This window comes from Polypterus senegalus, chromosome 4 (genome assembly GCF_016835505.1).
Source record: "Polypterus senegalus isolate Bchr_013 chromosome 4, ASM1683550v1, whole genome shotgun sequence".
Lineage (NCBI taxonomy): Eukaryota > Metazoa > Chordata > Cladistia > Polypteriformes > Polypteridae > Polypterus > Polypterus senegalus.
The window spans coordinates 162,971,116-162,990,950 of NC_053157.1; the positions used below are offsets into that span (position 1 = coordinate 162,971,116).

Here is a 19,835-nt window from a genome sequence, read left to right on the forward strand (position 1 = left end):
AAAGCAAATTGGAATTTTCTCTTGTTCAATTTAACCTGGTATTCTTTAAATAAGTTCCAACACATAATTTGTCCATTGTTCACCTTATTAGATTGACTTAATTGAGACAAGAGTTAATCTAAATATAATGGGATGGCTGTGCAATTCAATACAACAAAAACAATTTCCTTCTATAATATAGAAACTGTCATGCTTTATTGTTTTCCTGTGCAAATCACCAATTCCGAAATTCATAAGCAGATAGATAGATAGATAGATAGATAGATAGATAGATAGATAGATAGATAGATAGATAGATAGATACTTTATTAATCCCCAAGAGGAAATTCACATACTGCAGCACACGGATAAAAACAATATTAATTAAATAGTGATAAAAATGCAGTGCAAGTGCAAGTTAAAAAATGCAAGTGGGAGAGTGCAAGGCATGTATAACAGACAATATCATTGTATAATGTTAATGTTTAACCAATGGGTGGAATTGAAGAGTCGCATAGTGTGTGGGGGGAACAATCTCCTCAGTCTGTTAGTGGAGCAGGACAGTGACAGCAGTCTGTCGCTGAAGCTGCTCCTCTGTCTGGAGATGATACTGTTCAGTGGAGGCAGTGGATTCTCCATGATTGACAGCAGCCTGCTCAGCACCCGTTGCTCTATCACAGATGTCAAACTGTCCAGCTCCGTGCCTACAGTAGAGCCTGGCTTCCTCACCAGTTTGTCCAGGCGTGAGGCATCCCTCTTCTTTATGCTGCCTCCCCAGCACACCACCTGGTAGAAGAGGGCGCTCATCACAACCGTCTGATAGAACATCTGCAGCATCTTATTGCAGATGTTGAAGGACGCCAGCCTTCTAAGGAAGTATAGTCAGCCCTGTCTTCTCTTGCACAGAGCATCAGTGTTGGCAGTCCTGTCCAATTTATCATCTAGCTGCACTCTCAGGTATTTATAGGTCTGCACTCTCTGCACACAGTCACCTATGATGACCACGGAGTCCATAAGGGGCCTGGGCCTCCTAAAATCCACCACCAGCTCCTTGGTTTTGCTGGTGTTCAGTTGTAGGTGGTTTGAGTCGCACCATTTAACAAAGTCCTTGATTAGGTTCCTATACTCCTCCTCCTGCCCACTACTGATGCAGCCCACGATAGCAGTGTCATCAGCAAACTTTTGCACGTGGCAGGACTGGGAGTTGTATTGGAAGTCCGATGTATATAGGCTGAACAGGACCGGAGAAAGCACAGTCCCCTGCGGCGCTCCTGTGCTGCTGACTACAATGTCAGACCTGCAGTTCCCGAGACACACATACTGAGGTCTGTCTGTAAGATAGTCCATGATCCATGCCACCAGGTATGAATCTACTCCCATCTCTGTCAGCTTGTCCCTAAGGAGCAGAGGTTGGATGGTGTTGAAGGCGCTAGAGAAGTCCAGAAACATAATTCTTACTGCACCACTGCCTCTGTTCAAGTGGGAGAGGGATCGGTGTAGCTTATAGATGATGGCATCCTCCGCTCCCACCTTCTCCTGGTATGCAGAGGGTCGAGGGCGTGGCAGACCTGCGGCCTCAGGTGTGAAGCAGCAGCCATCTTCATTACATGTGACGTCAGGGCGACAGGCCTGAAGTCATTCAGCTCACTAGGACCTTTGGGACTGGGGTGATGCAAGATGTTTTCCAAAGCCTCGGGACTCTCCCCTGTTCCAGGCTCAGGTTGAAGATGTACTGGAGAGGACTCCCCAGCTCCAACACACAGGCCTTCAGCAGTCGTGACGATACTCCATCTCGACCTACTGCTTTGCTGGCACGAAGTCTCCTCAGCTCTCTGCTTACCTGGGCTGCTGTAATTGTGGGTGGGGCGGTACTATTCACAACATATATCAACAAATGTTTCTTACAGATGTCACTGTATGTCCAACTACTTTTTGAAAGAGATGTTTAAAACAACACATAAACACTTATATCTAAAGGGCTAAATTGACAAATTATTCCCCCTTCCTGAAAACAGAGATAAATGTTTTATGTAATCAATAATGAGTCATTTTGGCCAAGCCCACCGATACTGAATTGTTGCATATACATTGTATTGCATATATATGTATTATTTCTACAGTGAACTCCATATTGTGATCTGAATTAATGGGCATAATTGTTTTCATTGCAAACCAAATTGCACCGACCATATTCTAAAATCAGGAAGAAAAATGAGAGACCTGTACCTCTCTACCTATTTTCCTTTACATTAATCTTCCTTTCAATTCCACTTTCAAAATCTGAGCTCAAAACTTGTTTATTCTACTTTTAGAACATAAAAAATAAATTTGACAAATGACAGGAGGCCATTCAGTCCATCAAGGCCGTTTATTTAGCTAATATATATAAGCTATCTCGATATCTCATCTTCTTAAAAGTTGTCAGGGTTTCTGTTTCAACTGCATGTCTTGGTAGTTTGTTCCAGAGTCCCACAACTCCTTGTGTAAAAAAGTGCTGCCTGGCTTCAAACTTAAATACACTTCCCCTTAATCTCTACCGGTGCTCTTGAGTATGTGATTCCCTGTTTTAGCTGAAAGAGTTCTGCCGGACCAACTATATGAATGCCTTTGAGAATTAAAGCTGAGCTAATAGCTGAACAAATGAGCTTAAAGGACTGAATGGCCTCTTCTTGTTTGTTAAATCTCTTATGTTTTTATGATCAAGTACCCAGAAACTATAATGTTGTCAAATTTTAAATAAGTTTGTGCCAACCACTCATCTTTTAGCCATGCAGGTATGCATTCTACAAGAAATTTAATAATTCTTAGGGCAAAAAAGAAAAAAAATGCAGTTTTGAACTTCTCAAATAAAATTCTCTGCATGAATGGATTAGTAGTTTTCAGTAAATATTGAATATCATGTTAAATAAGACATTCTCATTTGCTTTATAATTATTGAATATTTCTGTTTTGATTTACTAAAATGATAACTGAAGGAATACTATATCCAGTGTCACAAAAGGTGCTATATGGGCGCCAACCTGACACAGACAGACACGGTAGGCACACTTATAAAAGATATAAACTTTTATTTCCTTAGTCTGTGGGCTACATCTTCCCCATACCCACAGACACAACACAGTCCCCCACTAAGCACAAACTCAAATAAACAACAATTAAATCTCTCTCTTCTTTATCTCCTCCACTACTCTCCGGCAATCTTAGTCCCTCTCCTCCCGACCTGGCTGCCGGAGTAGTTTCTGCTGGTCCTTTATACAGGTCACCCACTTCCGGCAGTACTTTCAGGTGTGGCAGAAGAACTGCCCACACAGGCTCAGGGACAATTGCAGCACATACTGGCAGCACCCCTGGATCCCAACAGGGCTGTAACGAACTCCAATTGCCATGAAGCCCTGCAAGAGTCCGAAGTATCGATGCCATCCAGGGAGTTTGCCATCTAGCGTTCTGAGGGAGGTGATCGTCTGTACACAGTTGCTCCCCCGGTCCTTCCAAGGCAGAGGCATCCCAGTTGGGCAGGGTCCCCGGCCATCCATAACACCAGTTTTATATATGTTAGGCTTAAATCCAGAATTACGTAATGAATAAAGAAAAAAATAAGGCCTTGAAAACTCAAACACAGATCATGTTTGACCAGCTCTCTCCCACTTTGGTTTTCTGTATTTTATTATATTACTCTAAAGCACTACTTGAGAGCTGTAGTATATTTTTTGGATAAACATGGCATCCTCAGTATTCAAGTTTTTATACAGACTTTTTTTAAATACTCTGCCTTTATCTATTGCTGGTTTGTATGCCTGAAATGTGTTACTCTTGGAGGGTTGGGGCATTTTCCCCATGATCCTGATCTCCATTTGGGCAATTAGGGGGTAATTTTGTTCCACCTGTCTTTTGTTTTTCTGTTATTTTATTTTATTATTTCAGGCATTTGTCATGAAATTATTTATTTTTTACAGCTGCTTGTTCATCCACCTGATTTATTTTTGTATCCATTGTAATAATTTCCTAATTAGCTTACAGCTCCTAATTATTTTTATAAAATTAATTTGCATTATGTGGATTACTTTTAATCTTCCCTATTTGCCCTTAACAGATCGTTCATCTATGCATTCATCTCAATTTGTTATGCTGACTCAGCAGCATCTGTTCAATTTTCCCATTCCTAAAACACTATATTTGGATATAACCTGTCTTCACTGTCAAAAGATGTTGAGTTTACTTTGTATCTGACTATGTGTCAGGCATGGCAGCTTTATACCTTGAATTCAGTCATCATTATTACAAAGTATAAAGTTAACACTGCAGTGGGCTGGTGCCCTGCCCGGGGTTTGTTTCCTGCCTTGCACCCTGTGTTGGCTGGGATTGGCTCCAGCAGACCCCCATGACCCTGTGTTAGGATATAGCGGGTTGGATAATGGATGGATGGATAAAGTTAACACAGATTTCTTTTGATGACTGTTTCAGTTCACTTTTATGGAATATATTTAAAATATGTTTGTTTGTATATTTAATGGCAAGAAAAATAGTACAATTAAATATAAGTACTATATGTTTACCAAAATATTTGGCTTTCTCATGGAAAGTAGTCGTTCTGTTCTCAGCTCTCCACTAACTTCATGCTCCACAAGTACAGCAAGGCTTTCCTTTATCGATAACTTATAAGAAGGTAAAAATCTAACTTCAAAGCACCTAATATCAAATAAAGGAAGAATATATTCCCTAAAGTTTCAGCCTCAATTACAAATCAAGCAAACAATTTATATACTGTAGTGTAGTGTCTCTTACAGTGTGAAATATCACATGGTATTTTACAAAACAAACAAAACTGAAGGATTTAGGTATTGATCATGAAGTTTAAAATAAGCAAAAAGCCTTTACTATTGTTGTATAACTTGTAAACTTATTTTCACACCTGAATACATAAAATACAATCTTGTATAATCTAATATGTATTTGTAGATTTAGTACTTGCCATTTAACATCTGATGTTTTCTGTGTACAACTACATATACTGTACGTATTTCATGTATTACCTATTACAGTATAGTAATGGCCCCAATCCTTAAGAATACAGACAGAACAATCACCCAAGTAGTCAACAGGAGCTCTTATTTAATTCCAGCACTGTCAGTATAAGAGGGGGCTTCAATTACAGGTGATTAAAGTGTTGTGGCAGGCACGAGGAATGAACTTTATTTAGGCAGTATACTATTCTAAGGAATCTTCATTGTCTTTGAGTCTTCATTGCCAATACAAGTGCAGTAGAAGGTTAGAAAAATCTAAAATGTTAGGGTCATATGATTATTTATGTGCCAGTCAGGCCACATATTTGCTCCAGAAGTTATACACTGACATCACCCTTCCCAGTACCTCTCCTAGCGCATGATTTGCTGGACATTCACATATCATCATTTATATCAACTGTATCCCCCAGGAAGACAGACCTGTGCAAGTCCTTCAGTAACAAATATTTTTTTTTAACCCTCACTCCAGAAAACTACTACGACCATAAATATTTGGGATAACTACTGTTGCCAAAGTGCTACGTTTATGGCAGTGGTGGAAAGGAACAAAAAAAACTTTACACAAAATATTTTGCATCCCATGAACTCTGAACTAGAACTTTTTGTCATTTTTGCCCCTTTCAACTCCCTGGCACCTTCCTCCACATTTTGAGACTATCTGCCAATTGCTTCCCACAGGTACTGTGTGGCCAAATTCCTCTTCATGATCCCTTCATCCTACATTCCCTTATTCCCTCAAGTCCTTCTCCTACTCCTCTTCCTCCTCCTCCTGGACATTATTTCTCTTTCTCTTTTTTGTAGCTTAGAATCTCTGCCAACCAATTTAAAATTTGATCTGTCTGGATTTTCATGAAAGCTTCTGACACTTACAACACCAAGCACCTTAAGCAACTTTCTAAGGGACACAATCTGAGTTACCTATGGATCAATCCCCAAATCCTCCTTAACTCCTTAACCAATATGTCACTTTGCTTTAAAAAATGTGAATGCTTGTACCTTTAATGCTCTCACCTTTAATCTGTCTCACTGTTATTTATCCTGTAGATGTAATTTCAGTTCTGGGTTGTTCTTGCAAAAAATGTCTCTCTAACTCTGCGCATATGAATCATTCAAGTGTGACTTAATTTACAACAACAAAGAATACTTGTGATCAGTACTAATTATTTTGTAACATTGCTCAAAAATCTAAGTGATCATTTGTGACAGGGTGATTAATCTTTTAAAATCTTAAATTTTATATCCATATTGACTAATATTAAATTGAAACAGCAAAAAAAAAAAAAAATTTAGACCAAAGAGCAAAATGTAATAAATGAATGTTTTTTATTCAGTTTTCTTTATGTTTTTTTGTTTAAGCTCTTTTAGAATAATGGCAATGTCAAGATTCACAGTGCTTAGGAAATGAAAATAATACATGATGAACAAAGTATTTTCCAGGTCTCTTGATATCAGTGGTTAAAACATCCTAGTACAGTAATGTACAGTACAGTATGGTATAGTGTATCATATTATAGTATAGTGTCATGATATAGTGTAGTAGAGTAGGGAAGAGTAAAGCAGAGTATAGGTAACACCAAACACTTAAAACTAATATGCAATAGATGATTCATTTTTAACTACTCATTTGCATCTATTTCTTTTGTATTTCATTTTGTATCTATTGTTTAATGCTGTGTTGTTGAATGTGGCACCACTGTTAATTTCATTGTCTGTTAGTGTTATTGTACTATGATTACTATGATTACTAATTTCAGGATATCTTCTCCCCGTCTCTACAACTCTGACTGATTTTGTATGTAAAGTTAAATTAGTATTAAAATTGAAAAACTATCCCTTTCAATTTTGCAATTTAAAATTCAACTTTTCTGAAATTAATCCTGGATGATTATTTTGATGCACTCTTGATGTACCGTCATAATGACTTTAATGCACTGACTACAATGTATGTATTATCTCACACATTTTATGTATTTTTTTTCCAGCAGAGAGCTTGGAACAAAATTTTAAATCCCTATTGATTTCAACTGTAATAATCTTATTTTTTTTATTGTTACTATCTCACCACTTTTGAGAACCCCATTAGAACTTTTAAGTGCTTTAATTTTAAAACCAACCAATTTCTTAGTCAGTAAAAGGCTGATCTTGGTCAGTTTTTGAATATGCTTCCTTCATCCATTAAAAGTTCATTTTTTATTTGGTGAAACAAAAAATGTTTTTATTTGGTGCATTTCACTATCAATCAGTCATTTCCATGGTACTTAAAAAGATGGCAAAAAGACCATAAACAGAAATGTACATAGTCATTATTTTTCAATGCTCTTTGGAAAAGGTCTTGTAAGAATAAATTCTGGCACTTTGTTTGTGTAATTCACTGGCTGAGCTTAAAGATACAAATGTGATAAGCAAAAGAAGTTTAAATATATCATGAAAAGCAATGTGAGCAATAATTGGAACAAATGATGATTATAGTGCACAATGATTACATAAAAACTATTATTAATAAACAATCAACATAATAACAATTAAAAGAGATGGATAAACAGTTCTAGAAGAAAAAAGGCCTCACAAGTAACTCTTCACTGCTGAATCCACTACTGACACAGAAGTACATAAAACTTTTTTAATGATCTTTCTGGACTTTCAATACGTGATGTTTCCATTTTATTTCAGTTTTTCTCTAATAAAGGTTGAACATTGCTGTTTCTGTTTATTTTAATTTAGCACAGTGTGAGTGAGTACCAACCTATGATTCATTGTACAGTAAGTATACTGTGTATATTCTCAGAGATCTCTTAATAGCTTTTATGCATTTCTTACATCAGATATAGCACAACCACTTCACAAAATATGCTGTCCTATAGCTTAGTTAAGAAGAAATGAAGAAGCCTCTATTAAAGACTACATACTGTGTTATAAGAATTGCTATACCAAAATTACACTCTAAAATGGATTTACTATGCCTTTGTGTCCAACTCAAAATGAATATACTATACCTGCTGAAATTTGGCAGGCTCATTCCTTACAGCTTACTTACAAAAGTTAAGCAGGTTTCATTTCAAAATTCTACGCGTAATGGTCATAACGAACACGATGTTGAACTTTCTTATTTATGGCCCCATCTTCTCGAAATTTGGTAGGCGGCTTCCCTGAACTAACCGAAACCAAAGTACGTACTTGTTTCGGTGGCCGCCATATTGAACTTTTCAACAGTCTTTGTTACTTATGGGCCCATCTTCAAGAAATTTGGTACACGGGTTCCCAACGCTAACTGAATCCTACTTACGTACATATATACGTTCATAGCCTGCACCTCGGTCACCGTGTGAGGTGGCATTGGGTCCCCCATCCCAACGCCTCCCACGTTGTTGGCTGCCTGCCTATATAAGGCCGTCCGTTGCTCCGGTCTCTACATTCCCTTCCTTGCTTCGCCACGGGATTCATGTCTCCCTACTGATAACTACAGCCTTTTTGTTTATTCCACGGCTTCTCCTCTGTTTTATTGTTTGTTTATTACAATTATAGTTATTGTGTAGGTATTTTAGACTTACTTTAAATTGTTCAGGTACCCATTTCCTTTATCATTCCAACTGTACCCCCATTAACATGTCTATCAAGGTGATCACCATCGATCAAAGAACTGTCACTTACCGAGTGGTTTCCATGCCCGGAGATGGCACCTACCTTTTCCATTCTCTTTGTTACATATTGCACGGCCATATCAGGCTCACTCTTGATATCCGGAGGAACATTCTGTCTTATGTATTGAATGACTGGGACAGGTTCAAGGTGTGGACTGATGACGGTACAAGAGATAATTATACTACACAGGAGCACTATAAGAGTGAAATGCTTAAGCCCTTCACCTATGGTTCTGCATGTGAGTTGATGGCTGCCGCTGAATTGTTCGGTTGTCGATTTCAAGTGTACCGAAATGGCCAAATATTTTACACCTTTCAAAACCACCAATGCCTCTTAAACATCTTAGATTGACAGGTGCCGATTTCAGTAGTGGACACTTTGATGTTTATGAATGTTTAAACTCTCAAAAGCTGGATGTGATTTTATCGATGAAACTGGTTGTATGCTTACAGCGCTTGACAGATGCCGAATGTCTCTTCAACACAAGTCCTACAAATACTGTCGTAATTGAAACAAACCATGAAACTCAAATCGATTATGACAGCAGCAATCAAAGCTGTGAGATTTGAGACAAGATTGCTTTACACATGGCCAACTGTAAGTTACATGCTCAAGAGTAAGCTCATCGCACAGCTTGGTCATGTTACAACCGGAGGGCCGAACTGACAACATGGTATACAAAGAGATCCTTAACAAATAATTATTGGCATATTTTCCCTCAGTTTATAAAGGTTTAATTTTTTTCTTAATAAGAATTTTAAGGCAGTACTTCGCCGCTGCGAAATGCAGGCATTTTGCTAGTAATCATATAAAGTGTGTGTGACAATTATTAAAGCTTTTCAATCCCTAATCAGTCATATTGATTCCTATGTAAAATATTTTGGATATAGTTGTTAACTGAAACTATAACTTAAAGGTAAAACTTTATAACTGTGAAGTCAGTAAAATGATTCACAGTCTCTGTGTTAATGTCTAAAAAGACCTTTAAAGACTAAATAACAGTATCCAGCCTTAACAAAAGTCTGTCTTGTAAAACGGAAAACATTAACAGAAACACGTACATTTAGGTATAGGTTTTTTCAACTGTAAAAAAAAATCATTTAATTAACTTTGTTTAATGATGATAAAACATTTATAGCAAGCTTGTAATTATTCAGTTTTAATTTTACATGACATATATTTTAATAGGTTATACAGAATGTTTTTTCATGTGTTTTTCATTTTTTATAAATGAAAACACCAGCTTGCTTACTGTAAGTTCAGTTAATGTATGTTCACGTTGTGACATACACATTGTACAATGCAATTCAAGAATACAGTATCTACAGGAGACAAAAAAACAATGAATACAACATCTTATGTTCAAAGTTTTTATATTTTACTGCTATGCAACATTGAATCACAATGCATTTAACTAGCTTTTTGACACTGATTCACAGAAAAAGACTCTTTAATGTCAAAGTGAAAACAAATCCCTGTAAAGTGATCTAAATTAATTACAAATATAAAACACAAATAATGGATCACCCCCTTCAAGTCAGTTTTTAGTAGATATATCTTTGGCAGCCATGACAGCCCTGAGTCTTTGTGTACAGGTCTCTATCACCTTTGCCCCTCTGGACACTGACATTTTTCCCCCATTTGTTTTTGCAAAACTGCTCAAGCTCTGTCACATTGCTTGGAGATCATGAATGAACAGACTTTTTCAAGTTCAGCCTCAAATTCTCAATTGGATTGAGACCTGAACTTTGACTCTGCCACTCTAGGACATTAACATTGTTGTGTTTAGGTCATTACTGTGCAGTTTTGGCTTTATGCTTGGTGTCGTTGTTTTGAAGGAAAACAAATCATTTCCCAAAGTGCAGGTTTCTTGCTGACCTCATCAAATTTTCTTCAAATATATTCCTGTATTTTGCTGCATTAATTTTACCATCTGCCCACAAAAGCCTTCCGGGCCCTGTTACAGACAAGCATCCCCCACAGCATAATAATGCCACCATCATGCTTCATAGTGGGAATGGTGTGTTTTTAATAATGGGCAGTGTTTGACTTACATCAAACATAGCATTTAGTCTGATAGCCACAATGCTCAATTTTGGTCTCAGTAGACCATAGAACCTCTTTTAAGCTAACTTCAGAGTGTCCCATGTGCCTTCTGCCAAAATCTAGCCAAGATGTCATGTGTATTTTTTTAGTTGTTTTTTTTTTTTAGTATTTTCTCTTTGCCATTCTCCCATAAAACTGCAGCTTACGAAGCACCCAAGGAGCAGCTGTTGTATGGACAGTCTCTCCAATCTCAGCCACTAGAGCTTGTAACTCCTTCAGAGGTATCACAGGTCTCTTGATGGCATCCCTCACTAGTCTTTTTCCTTTATAATCAATAAGCAGATTTACAACTGGGCCATACTCCTTCCATACTCCTTCCATTTCTTAATGTTTGGTTATTTTCTTATCTCCATCCCGTGAGTTGTTCTTTTCAATCACCTTTACACAGAGTTACTTAGAATGTTGTTTTACCTCTATTGTATAGGTTAGGGCACCATACTGGTCCTTCAAGATGAGGTGCATTTAAACTACAATCAAGTAAAACCCATTGATTACAGGCACTTAATTGAAACAACTTTAGACAGATCTGTTGTCACTTTGACATTAGAGTTTTTTTTTTCTTTTGATCAGCGTCAAAAATTCAAATTAAATAAAATGGGATTCATAATTATATAATAATAAAATGTGAAAACTTCTAAAGTGCTGAATACTTTTTTATAGGTACTGTATACTATAAATATAATATATAAACAAGAAGCAATACAAGTGGCTGTTGAGTTACTTCATAGTTTGTGAGTAAAGCTGTAAATGCTAATGAGCCTATTCCAAAATAGAGAATAGAGAAGGAAGAAAAGTGAATATATAAAATAATTGAAGTCTTTTATAAAAGTATTTTCCTTTCTAAAGAAGCCTGTGTTTACCATGCCCTGAACAGAAGGGAACTGTGTCATTGTAATGATATGTGATAACTTCACTAGTCCCAGTGTCATGCCATAATGTAATATAGCCAGTGAATAAAAACTCCACTGTGCACAACTTGCAGTTAATGAGCATTGATGAAAACATATGCACTTTTTCTCAGATATCTAAGGAAGTGAAGTAATTGGTGAAACTTATTGACAGTAGCCAAGATATGTTGTGCCCATGTTAAGTCACCAGTGATGGTAACTCCAAGGAATTTAAAAATGCTGATCCACTCCACAGCACCACCAATGATACAAGTGTGATCTTTCTTCTACTTCCTAAGTCTATGACCAGTTGTTTTATTTTTCTTATATTAAGGGAGAGATTTTTGTCCAGGTACCACTGCGCCAGAAGACACATCTCTCCCTATTAATTATCTCTTCACTGTGGTGACCAAGCCTATCCTTTCCTCAGCAAATTTAATGATGGAGGTAGAGCTGTGTATGACCTGTTGGAAGATTAGGATTAGGAGATGCTGATGGGCAGTTAGGTTATTTTTCCAAATTTGCAAATCACACCTTGACTAGATGTTTACAGTTCTCTGTATCTTTCTATCTCATACTGAAAAAACTAAAAGTGTTCTGAAACTTTGAGCTTAATTATCTTTCAGGCTTGGTTACAAAAGATATTTTGCTATATTGTAATAATGTACAATAATGTGCAACATCTAGAATAGTTTACACAAATTGTGGATTAACTTGTAGGCCGTGTGGCTCTTAAGGAAAATGTAAACAATCACATAAGTAAATAATATAAAACTAAACATGCTATGAGTCTGGATCTAAGAAGGGAAACATACATGGGGATCAAAAAGTTGTAACATTGATCTTATTAAGAGAAACAAAAATGAAACCAATCACTTTACTAAAACACCTGATGTAACATGCTTGCCCCTTTTCTGATATTTTTTTTTTTCTTGCTTGGCCAACAACTCTTCTGTAATTATCATGACATTGTCATCATTGAAAAAGTGTGTACCACAGGCGTGGGCATTTAGATGGGGAGCAGCCAGGTGTACAGGGCAAGGTCTGGAAGACTGAGTGGATGTGGCATCTCTTTACATCCACAGTTGCAAAAAGCAGCCTTTGTAACTAGTGCAGGACATGCAGGTTCATTGTGGTGAAGCTAAAGGGGATGGTGAACAGCTTTCTTTGCCACTATTACCTTACTTACTGGCACAAATGACAAAGCAAAAACATGTTATATTGCTGAGTTATCTGGGCCTTTTGAGACATATAATCGATATAGACTATACCCTCAACATCATAAAAAATTGTACAAATGATCACTATGCTTCCATAATTTCAATTAGATAGATAGATAGATAGATAGATAGATAGATAGATAGATAGATAGATAGATAGATAGATAGATAGATAGATAGATAGATAGATAGATAGATAGATAGAATTTAAAAAGTTACATTAGCAAACATTAAGCCATTATCAAATGTAAGCAGCAACTTGATACTCTTCAACAAAAAAAAAGATCAACATCAATACCAGTACAGCTGAAATGGGACTCAATACAGAATATAATGACTCCTGTCAGAAACTAAATTTATGTAGCACTCTCTATGGAACAGACAAATGCTGAAGGTGCTTGTCTTTTTTTAGTCAATATTAATGCTTAATATAGTAATTAATTTAAAGAGGAACACATTTGTATTTTTAATGAGAATATGAAGAGCAACATTGTAATTTTCACTCAGGAATATTTGTATTATCACCTTTAATTGTCTTTTTTGTTTTATTTTTTATCTACTGACAATGAATAAGCATATCAATCTAGTTAAAGTCAGTAAAAGGAACTCAGATGTCTATGACCCAGCCAATTAATTAATAATAACATTAATTTAAGAGTAATATATCATTATAAATCAGAGACTCTCTGACTGCCTAATATATGCTTAAATTAAATATGAAAAAATGTCACACAAAACAGAATCTCAACAAACGCAGCCATAGTGTTCTTCATGTTTTGAATAAATAAAATATTCAAAAAGCACTAGAAGTGAAAAGTATTTTTGGGCTGAAAGTTGTTTTGTCAAAGATCATTTCTTGATTTCCTGAGTACTTGTTAAGGAGACACCGAATGCTAAAAAACTGACTTTTCTGAACATGCCATATTGACAAAACCACCCCAATGCTGATTACCTGTGAGGCATAACATCAGGTGTACAGTAACAATTAATGTCATAATAGTTTGGCAGCTATATCACTTACATTACTACTGACTTCAGCTATGCAGGTTTGGACACTTGCCTGGAGAATTATGACTATATAGTGTTTGAATGTCCAGGAAGGGCCTATTTCTTTTGATTTTGTAATTTTGCTGTCTAAATGATTTTCTATATGGTTGTTCATTTAAAACAAATGTTGCTTTTAAATCAGTTTGTCTGATAAATAATGCAAAAATTGAATTTTGTGTCTTATACAATATTGATTATTTGATTAAGATCAACAGGCTTCTAACAGAGTTAAACTCTCACAGCCTCTACTTTATCACTGCAACTATGTCATGCAATCTATTTTGTTTTTCCTTTTAAGAACAAATCCATTTTTAGCCCTCACATTAAAACTCCTTCTAGAATATATATACTTTATATACTAGAAATATTTTTCAACTAAACTAATGTGATTACTCAAAATCCAGACCTAATACCACACTAAATATTAAATAATATCTGCTCTTACATTCTGGTGAGATTACTGCTTTACTTGCCTATTCTTTCACTCTAAAAAATGTGCCCTTCTACTAACCCATGCTTGCACCAACTATTTTCAACTCCATGCTCAGATAAGTATGTGGCTGATGTTTCACATTTACTGTATGACTGAAGTCGGGGGGTGAGTTTTCCGACTCCCAACATGCTTCACGTGTGCTTCTTCCTAATTACCATTCTAAGTGTAATTCCCTTTGTTTACTTACTTCAGCATTCAGTGTTTATCTGCAGAAAAATCCAGCAGATTATGTCTAAAAATGTAATTTCAAAATTTAGTATTAGGACCACTTTATTTCTGCATGAATATAATAAATTAGTCTAAACATGTTGGGCGAAATACCTTACTTCAGGAATCCTTCTGGGTATTCTTCATCAAACAGCTTACAACTTACAGGGTGTTGTACTTGTCCACCTTTGTCTACCTTATCAAATGGAGAGAAGGAGGACAACAGGATCTCTTGAATGCGTATTCCTGTTTTCCCAAATAAAGCATATTCTTGGGATATCTACAGAAAACATTTTAAAGTATATAATTTAGTTGGGAAGCTCCCCAAAAAACTGTCTAGGCCAAGAGCTCCAAAATTGATTGTGCTCTTCTTCCTGATGAAAGTACATAAAATACTCCTTATAAGCGTTTCTTCATGGTCCTCTTTTAATTACTGGATGTAATAAACATTTCACGTCTCCATTAGAGAAAATAAGGTTACCATCCAGAATAGATCACAGAAATGATAGGAACTCTAAAGATCCAAGGCATGCCATTACCTCCAGAGATGCACTTTTCTGCCATAGACAGCATTCTGTCATGAGATACCCTTTGATAATACACTCTGTTCTTTTTATCACCTGCATCTATGATGTAATCATTTCTATATATTTTCACACTCAATATAACTTACATAATCATCCCTTATTTTATCATCTACGGTAGATCTACCTGCTCACTGAATATGTTTGTTGCCTTGTTGTGCATAAATTTTGGAAACCAATCCTCAAATTGTTTTCAAGTTATCACATTAAGCATTTGTGTGTTGATCATAATTTCCAATGTTCTGAATAACCTGTAAGTCAGTTTTGTCACAAAATCACAATATACTCACAATATCTGAGAGCAAAACATACTGTAGTTTCACAACCAGCACTGGCGAAAAGGAATGTTACAAAAAAATATATAAGCTTGTGACTATAACAAAGTGGGCAAGTCCTGCCATATGTGAATTGATTAGTGTGAAAAAAGATTTACAATATTCATTATTTCTAACATTTTCAATCTTTTCATTTTTTATGACACTCCAAATTTTAAGTGTATTACTGTATACACTGTACTAGCACAGCAAAATGCCCATTTAATAAAAAAGGCACAAATGTACAAATGTAGGTCCAGCTGTTTTGATTACACTGCTGTTCATCGGACATGCTGGCCCTTACGTCCCTCTTTCTTTGTGGTTTTGTTGCCTTTGTTTCATGGACATTCTTTCCCTTGCTTCCTTCTTTCTTCGTGCTTCTTGGTGCTTTTGTTCACCGGACATTTATGCTTCTTGTGAATGCTGGATGACATTATGCCAGATGTTTTGTCATTATATAGATATGTATATATATATATATATATATATATATATATATATATATATATATATATATATATATATATATATAGTGAGAGAGAGATATAAAGGATGGATAACTTAATGTGTTTGCATGCATAAAATAAACATATTTTTTTCTACACCCAACAATAATTTAGCATGCCAAATGATCAAAATATACTCCTGTGTAACACAGGGAAGGAGATCTCAGACACTGAAAATCAAGCTAAAGAGCATATGAACTTCAACATCTCAGCATGTGCATTCAAGCAGGTACCTTGGAGAACTCCCATTTTCTCACCCATTAGATTCAGTGCAAGCATAAATTGCCTTTACTTTCGTTTCACAAACAACTTGAATATGAATGTATTTTGGCAAAGATCCTGAACAGTGGCAACAGGTTTGGAAGCAAGATAAAAACAAACCCCAAACAGGATGCCAATATAATGTAGGACAGATTCAAACACACAGAAAACACTTGCATGGAGTTATTTTACAATATAGTTGCCAGTTACTAAACATTTATGTCTTTGATATTTCGGAGGAAGGCTGCTGTTCATGAAGGAGAGACTCACGGAAGCATGCAAATCACAAAAAGCTTACAGTTTCTCTTCACATTCTCCACACTTCACGATATGACCATATGAAGCTTCCCTGGTCTCCATTCGTACTTGATAAACTGCCAGTACATAGCATATCTTCTGCCAATTTGTAATTTTTTTTTCCTTTAACTTTTAACTGAGTTATGTCAAAGTAACATAAACATTTTAAAATACACGAAAATATATACTTTGTATTGAATGCATCCCAAATTGTGTGCACAAACTACATACATGATGTAACTGTATGTGTTCAAAAATAAATAACATTGTATTTCATAGCCTATAGTAAATTCTGATTGTTGTTTTTTAGAATTATAAATAGTGGATAACTATAACAAAATCTGTGAAACTGTAGTCCTGTACAAAAAAGGTTATTTAAGGTAAATAATGGCTGCCATTATAACCTATGGATAAAATACAATAAAATTTATTTTTGTATAGCCCAAAATCCCACAAGAATTGCCGCAATGGGCTAAATCATTGTAAAGTTAATTTTTCAAAGTGGGATGTGGATTGAGCAACACCTGAATTTGAAAATAAGCAAAGTTATTCCTGTAAAATACAAAGCTAGACGTCAGTCAGATCAAAACTGACACATTATCATGCATTTAACACTAGGCAAACTGGATCTGTGACCAGTACTGATTTATAAGGCCAAGGCATTTTTGAACATGAAACAATAAGGCCGCCCTCTCCCCTGGACTGTTGCCACACACTTATAGACTATCAATCCAAGCAAAGCTGCCAAAAAAGCTAAGGCTTCCCTCTATCAAGCAAAACTGTGACAGAACAGGCCATAAAAATCTTTGTAGCAGTTACTTTTATAGATAAACAACTTCATTAGTAGAGTGGTTGATTAAACATTCTTTGCATCAGGACCCAGGTGCAACAGCAATATACATCAATATACTGTATATGGGTTGATTAGCTTCATTCAGTTTTCACAATAAGTGCACAAATTCACTCATAATAATAAACACAATCACTGTGAATCTGTGTGAATAAAATATGATTACAATATAAAAATGAATAAAGGTGCCAAAAACAACATTGGTCCAGTTAGGTACTTTTAAATGAAGCCAGGTGCTTTGTAAAAACTGGCCCAGCAGTGGGATAGACTGACCTAAAAAGTAGGTTTTTCAAAGGTCCAACAAGTGTTACTTAATTTACAGATTTTGTTCTTACAATTTATGTGTGGTATTACAGTAAAACACTCAACTTTATGCATTCCAATGCACAGACAGTATCAGTAATATATAAAAAAATTACAGGACTGCAAGCTTAATATTATACTCTGTTTACTCCATATGTTCATCCATTAACTAACCCACTTATCCATTTCAACCTTATGGGAAGCTAGAGTAGAAAATGGATGGATGTATGAATACTCTTAATATTATACAAATGTTTAGAGTTTACATTCTGTTCATGTCAATAATCTGATGTATTGCAGCACATCATCTCAGCAAGCTGACCGCCAGCTTATGTTTCACATTTGTCTTTCTTTTGCTGCTACAACTTTCTCTTTTTCTCCTTGAGTGTTTCCGTGATATGAACATCCAGCAGTGGCCTCTCTTCTCTAAGCCCTTGGTATTAAGTGTAACTTTATACCAGCAACTTCTAGTTTGGCTTGCAGTATCCTAGAAACGTCTCTGCTGCCCTTTTTCTCATTATATCAGCGACACTTCATCAGCAGCCTTCACACATCCTAACTGTGAAGCACAAAAGCACAAAGTTGCTTTAGAAAATGTATAGAGCAGCTTCGCTTCTTCTTCTGCAGTAATATTGACAGGTTGCGTGGGGCAGTTCTGCGGGAACTCTGATACCGCCCTGAGTTGACTCTTGGATGTTGCCCGTGAGGAGATTTGGGTAAATATTGCGGAATGTGTGTCATTTAGGAGACAGAAGGTGACAGCACTAAAGGATCAACAGTTCGCGATCGCGAGAGGATGCTCAAACCTCCTGGTGCAGCACTCTTTCATTTTCCAGTATCTCCCAAATGTACAAATACCAGGCAAACGGACAATGTGACTGATCCCCTCCATCCATTCAATAATGCTTGGTATTCAGCAGAACTGCGCTGGCAGATTTCGGTGTGCATAAAGTAACGTATTATTGCTGAGCGCACCAAGAATGATAAACTTGCATAAACTTGCACAGTAAATTCGAAATAGCAATGTTCTGATTGCAAAACACATGTTTAAAAAAATATGAAATGACCATAGTTTAGCAAGGTTGTACAGGGGTTGAATTCTGGTCTGTTAAGTTTGACATGATTGTATGGAAAGTTGTATTCTTCGAATAAAATCAATAAAATAATAAAAAAAATATATATGAAAATACACTTTGCATTACCTAAATCTGCAGAAACCAATCACGTAACTATTTCGGAACCGTGTGACAAGAGACGGCTTTAAAAATACACACAAGAAACTTAATAGAGCAGGATATCGGGAATGGCACTAAATTAGCAAGTATATAATTAATCGAAGAGAAACTACCATGCTGTGCATACGTTGGACTTAAAAGAGTGACCCCCATGCGAGTAACTGAGTATGAGAGCGGCGATCACATAATCGGTGGAAATCGACCTCAAGAGGGGGGGTTAGAGAGAGAGAGAGAGAGAGAGAGAGAGAGGGCCAAAGAAAGGGAAGTGCCTGCAGTTCCTTCCTACCTGATCGAAGGCGCTATCCCAGGTATAGTTGAAGAAGCCGGAGGAAATCAGACTGTCCTCTGCTAACGCGTAGCCTGCCATCTCTGTCTGCCTTGTTCTGGGAAAGAAATACAGCGAGTCGGGGCTTCCTTCTTTTCTTTCTTGGTTTATGTGTTTGTATTCTTAAGCTGTCGTTGCCGCCGCTGTCGCTGCTGCTGTTGGTTTTCTTCAAAGAGAGCCGACTTCCAGCTGGTGTCTCGAGCGCTGATGCTTGCAACTGCCGAGGCCAGCGCGCTTCTCTTTTGGCTTCGTCACGTGGGGCGAGCCGTGCGCGAGGACACTTCGGGGCTGCTTTCCTTGAGTAAAAAAGTTGATGTTCACATACCACTGCAAAGTAAAGTTTAACATCTTTTCTCTTTCGATGCGCTAAGACAAAACGTGCGCACGGAAAACCTCAACGTCAAGCGTTGATTTCTACACAGTCGGGGTCCCTTTAAATGCAAGCAAAAATCGGATCCACCTACTCTACAGTATTTTCTTGATAAACAGTTGTGTTTGTCTTTTTCTTGACTATGTTTCAAATATATATGTGCATTTATCAACACGGAGACGAAGATAGGG

General features: G+C 36.6%; 1 protein-coding gene across 2 annotated transcripts in view; it reads right to left on the bottom strand.

Moving 5' to 3' along the window:
• Nucleotides 1-19,485, bottom strand: part of ppargc1a (peroxisome proliferator-activated receptor gamma, coactivator 1 alpha) — a 1,188,791-nt gene extending 1,169,306 nt beyond the window's left edge. The window contains exon 1 of one of the 2 annotated variants that reach the window (XM_039751582.1): nt 19,236-19,485. In XM_039751582.1, the coding sequence (XP_039607516.1) occupies nt 19,236-19,316 (81 nt within the window). In that variant the 5' untranslated portion in view covers nt 19,317-19,485. The remainder of the gene's footprint in view (nt 1-19,235) is intronic. The other variant, XM_039751585.1, reaches the window with a different exon arrangement.
• Nucleotides 19,486-19,835: the final 350 nt, after the last annotated feature.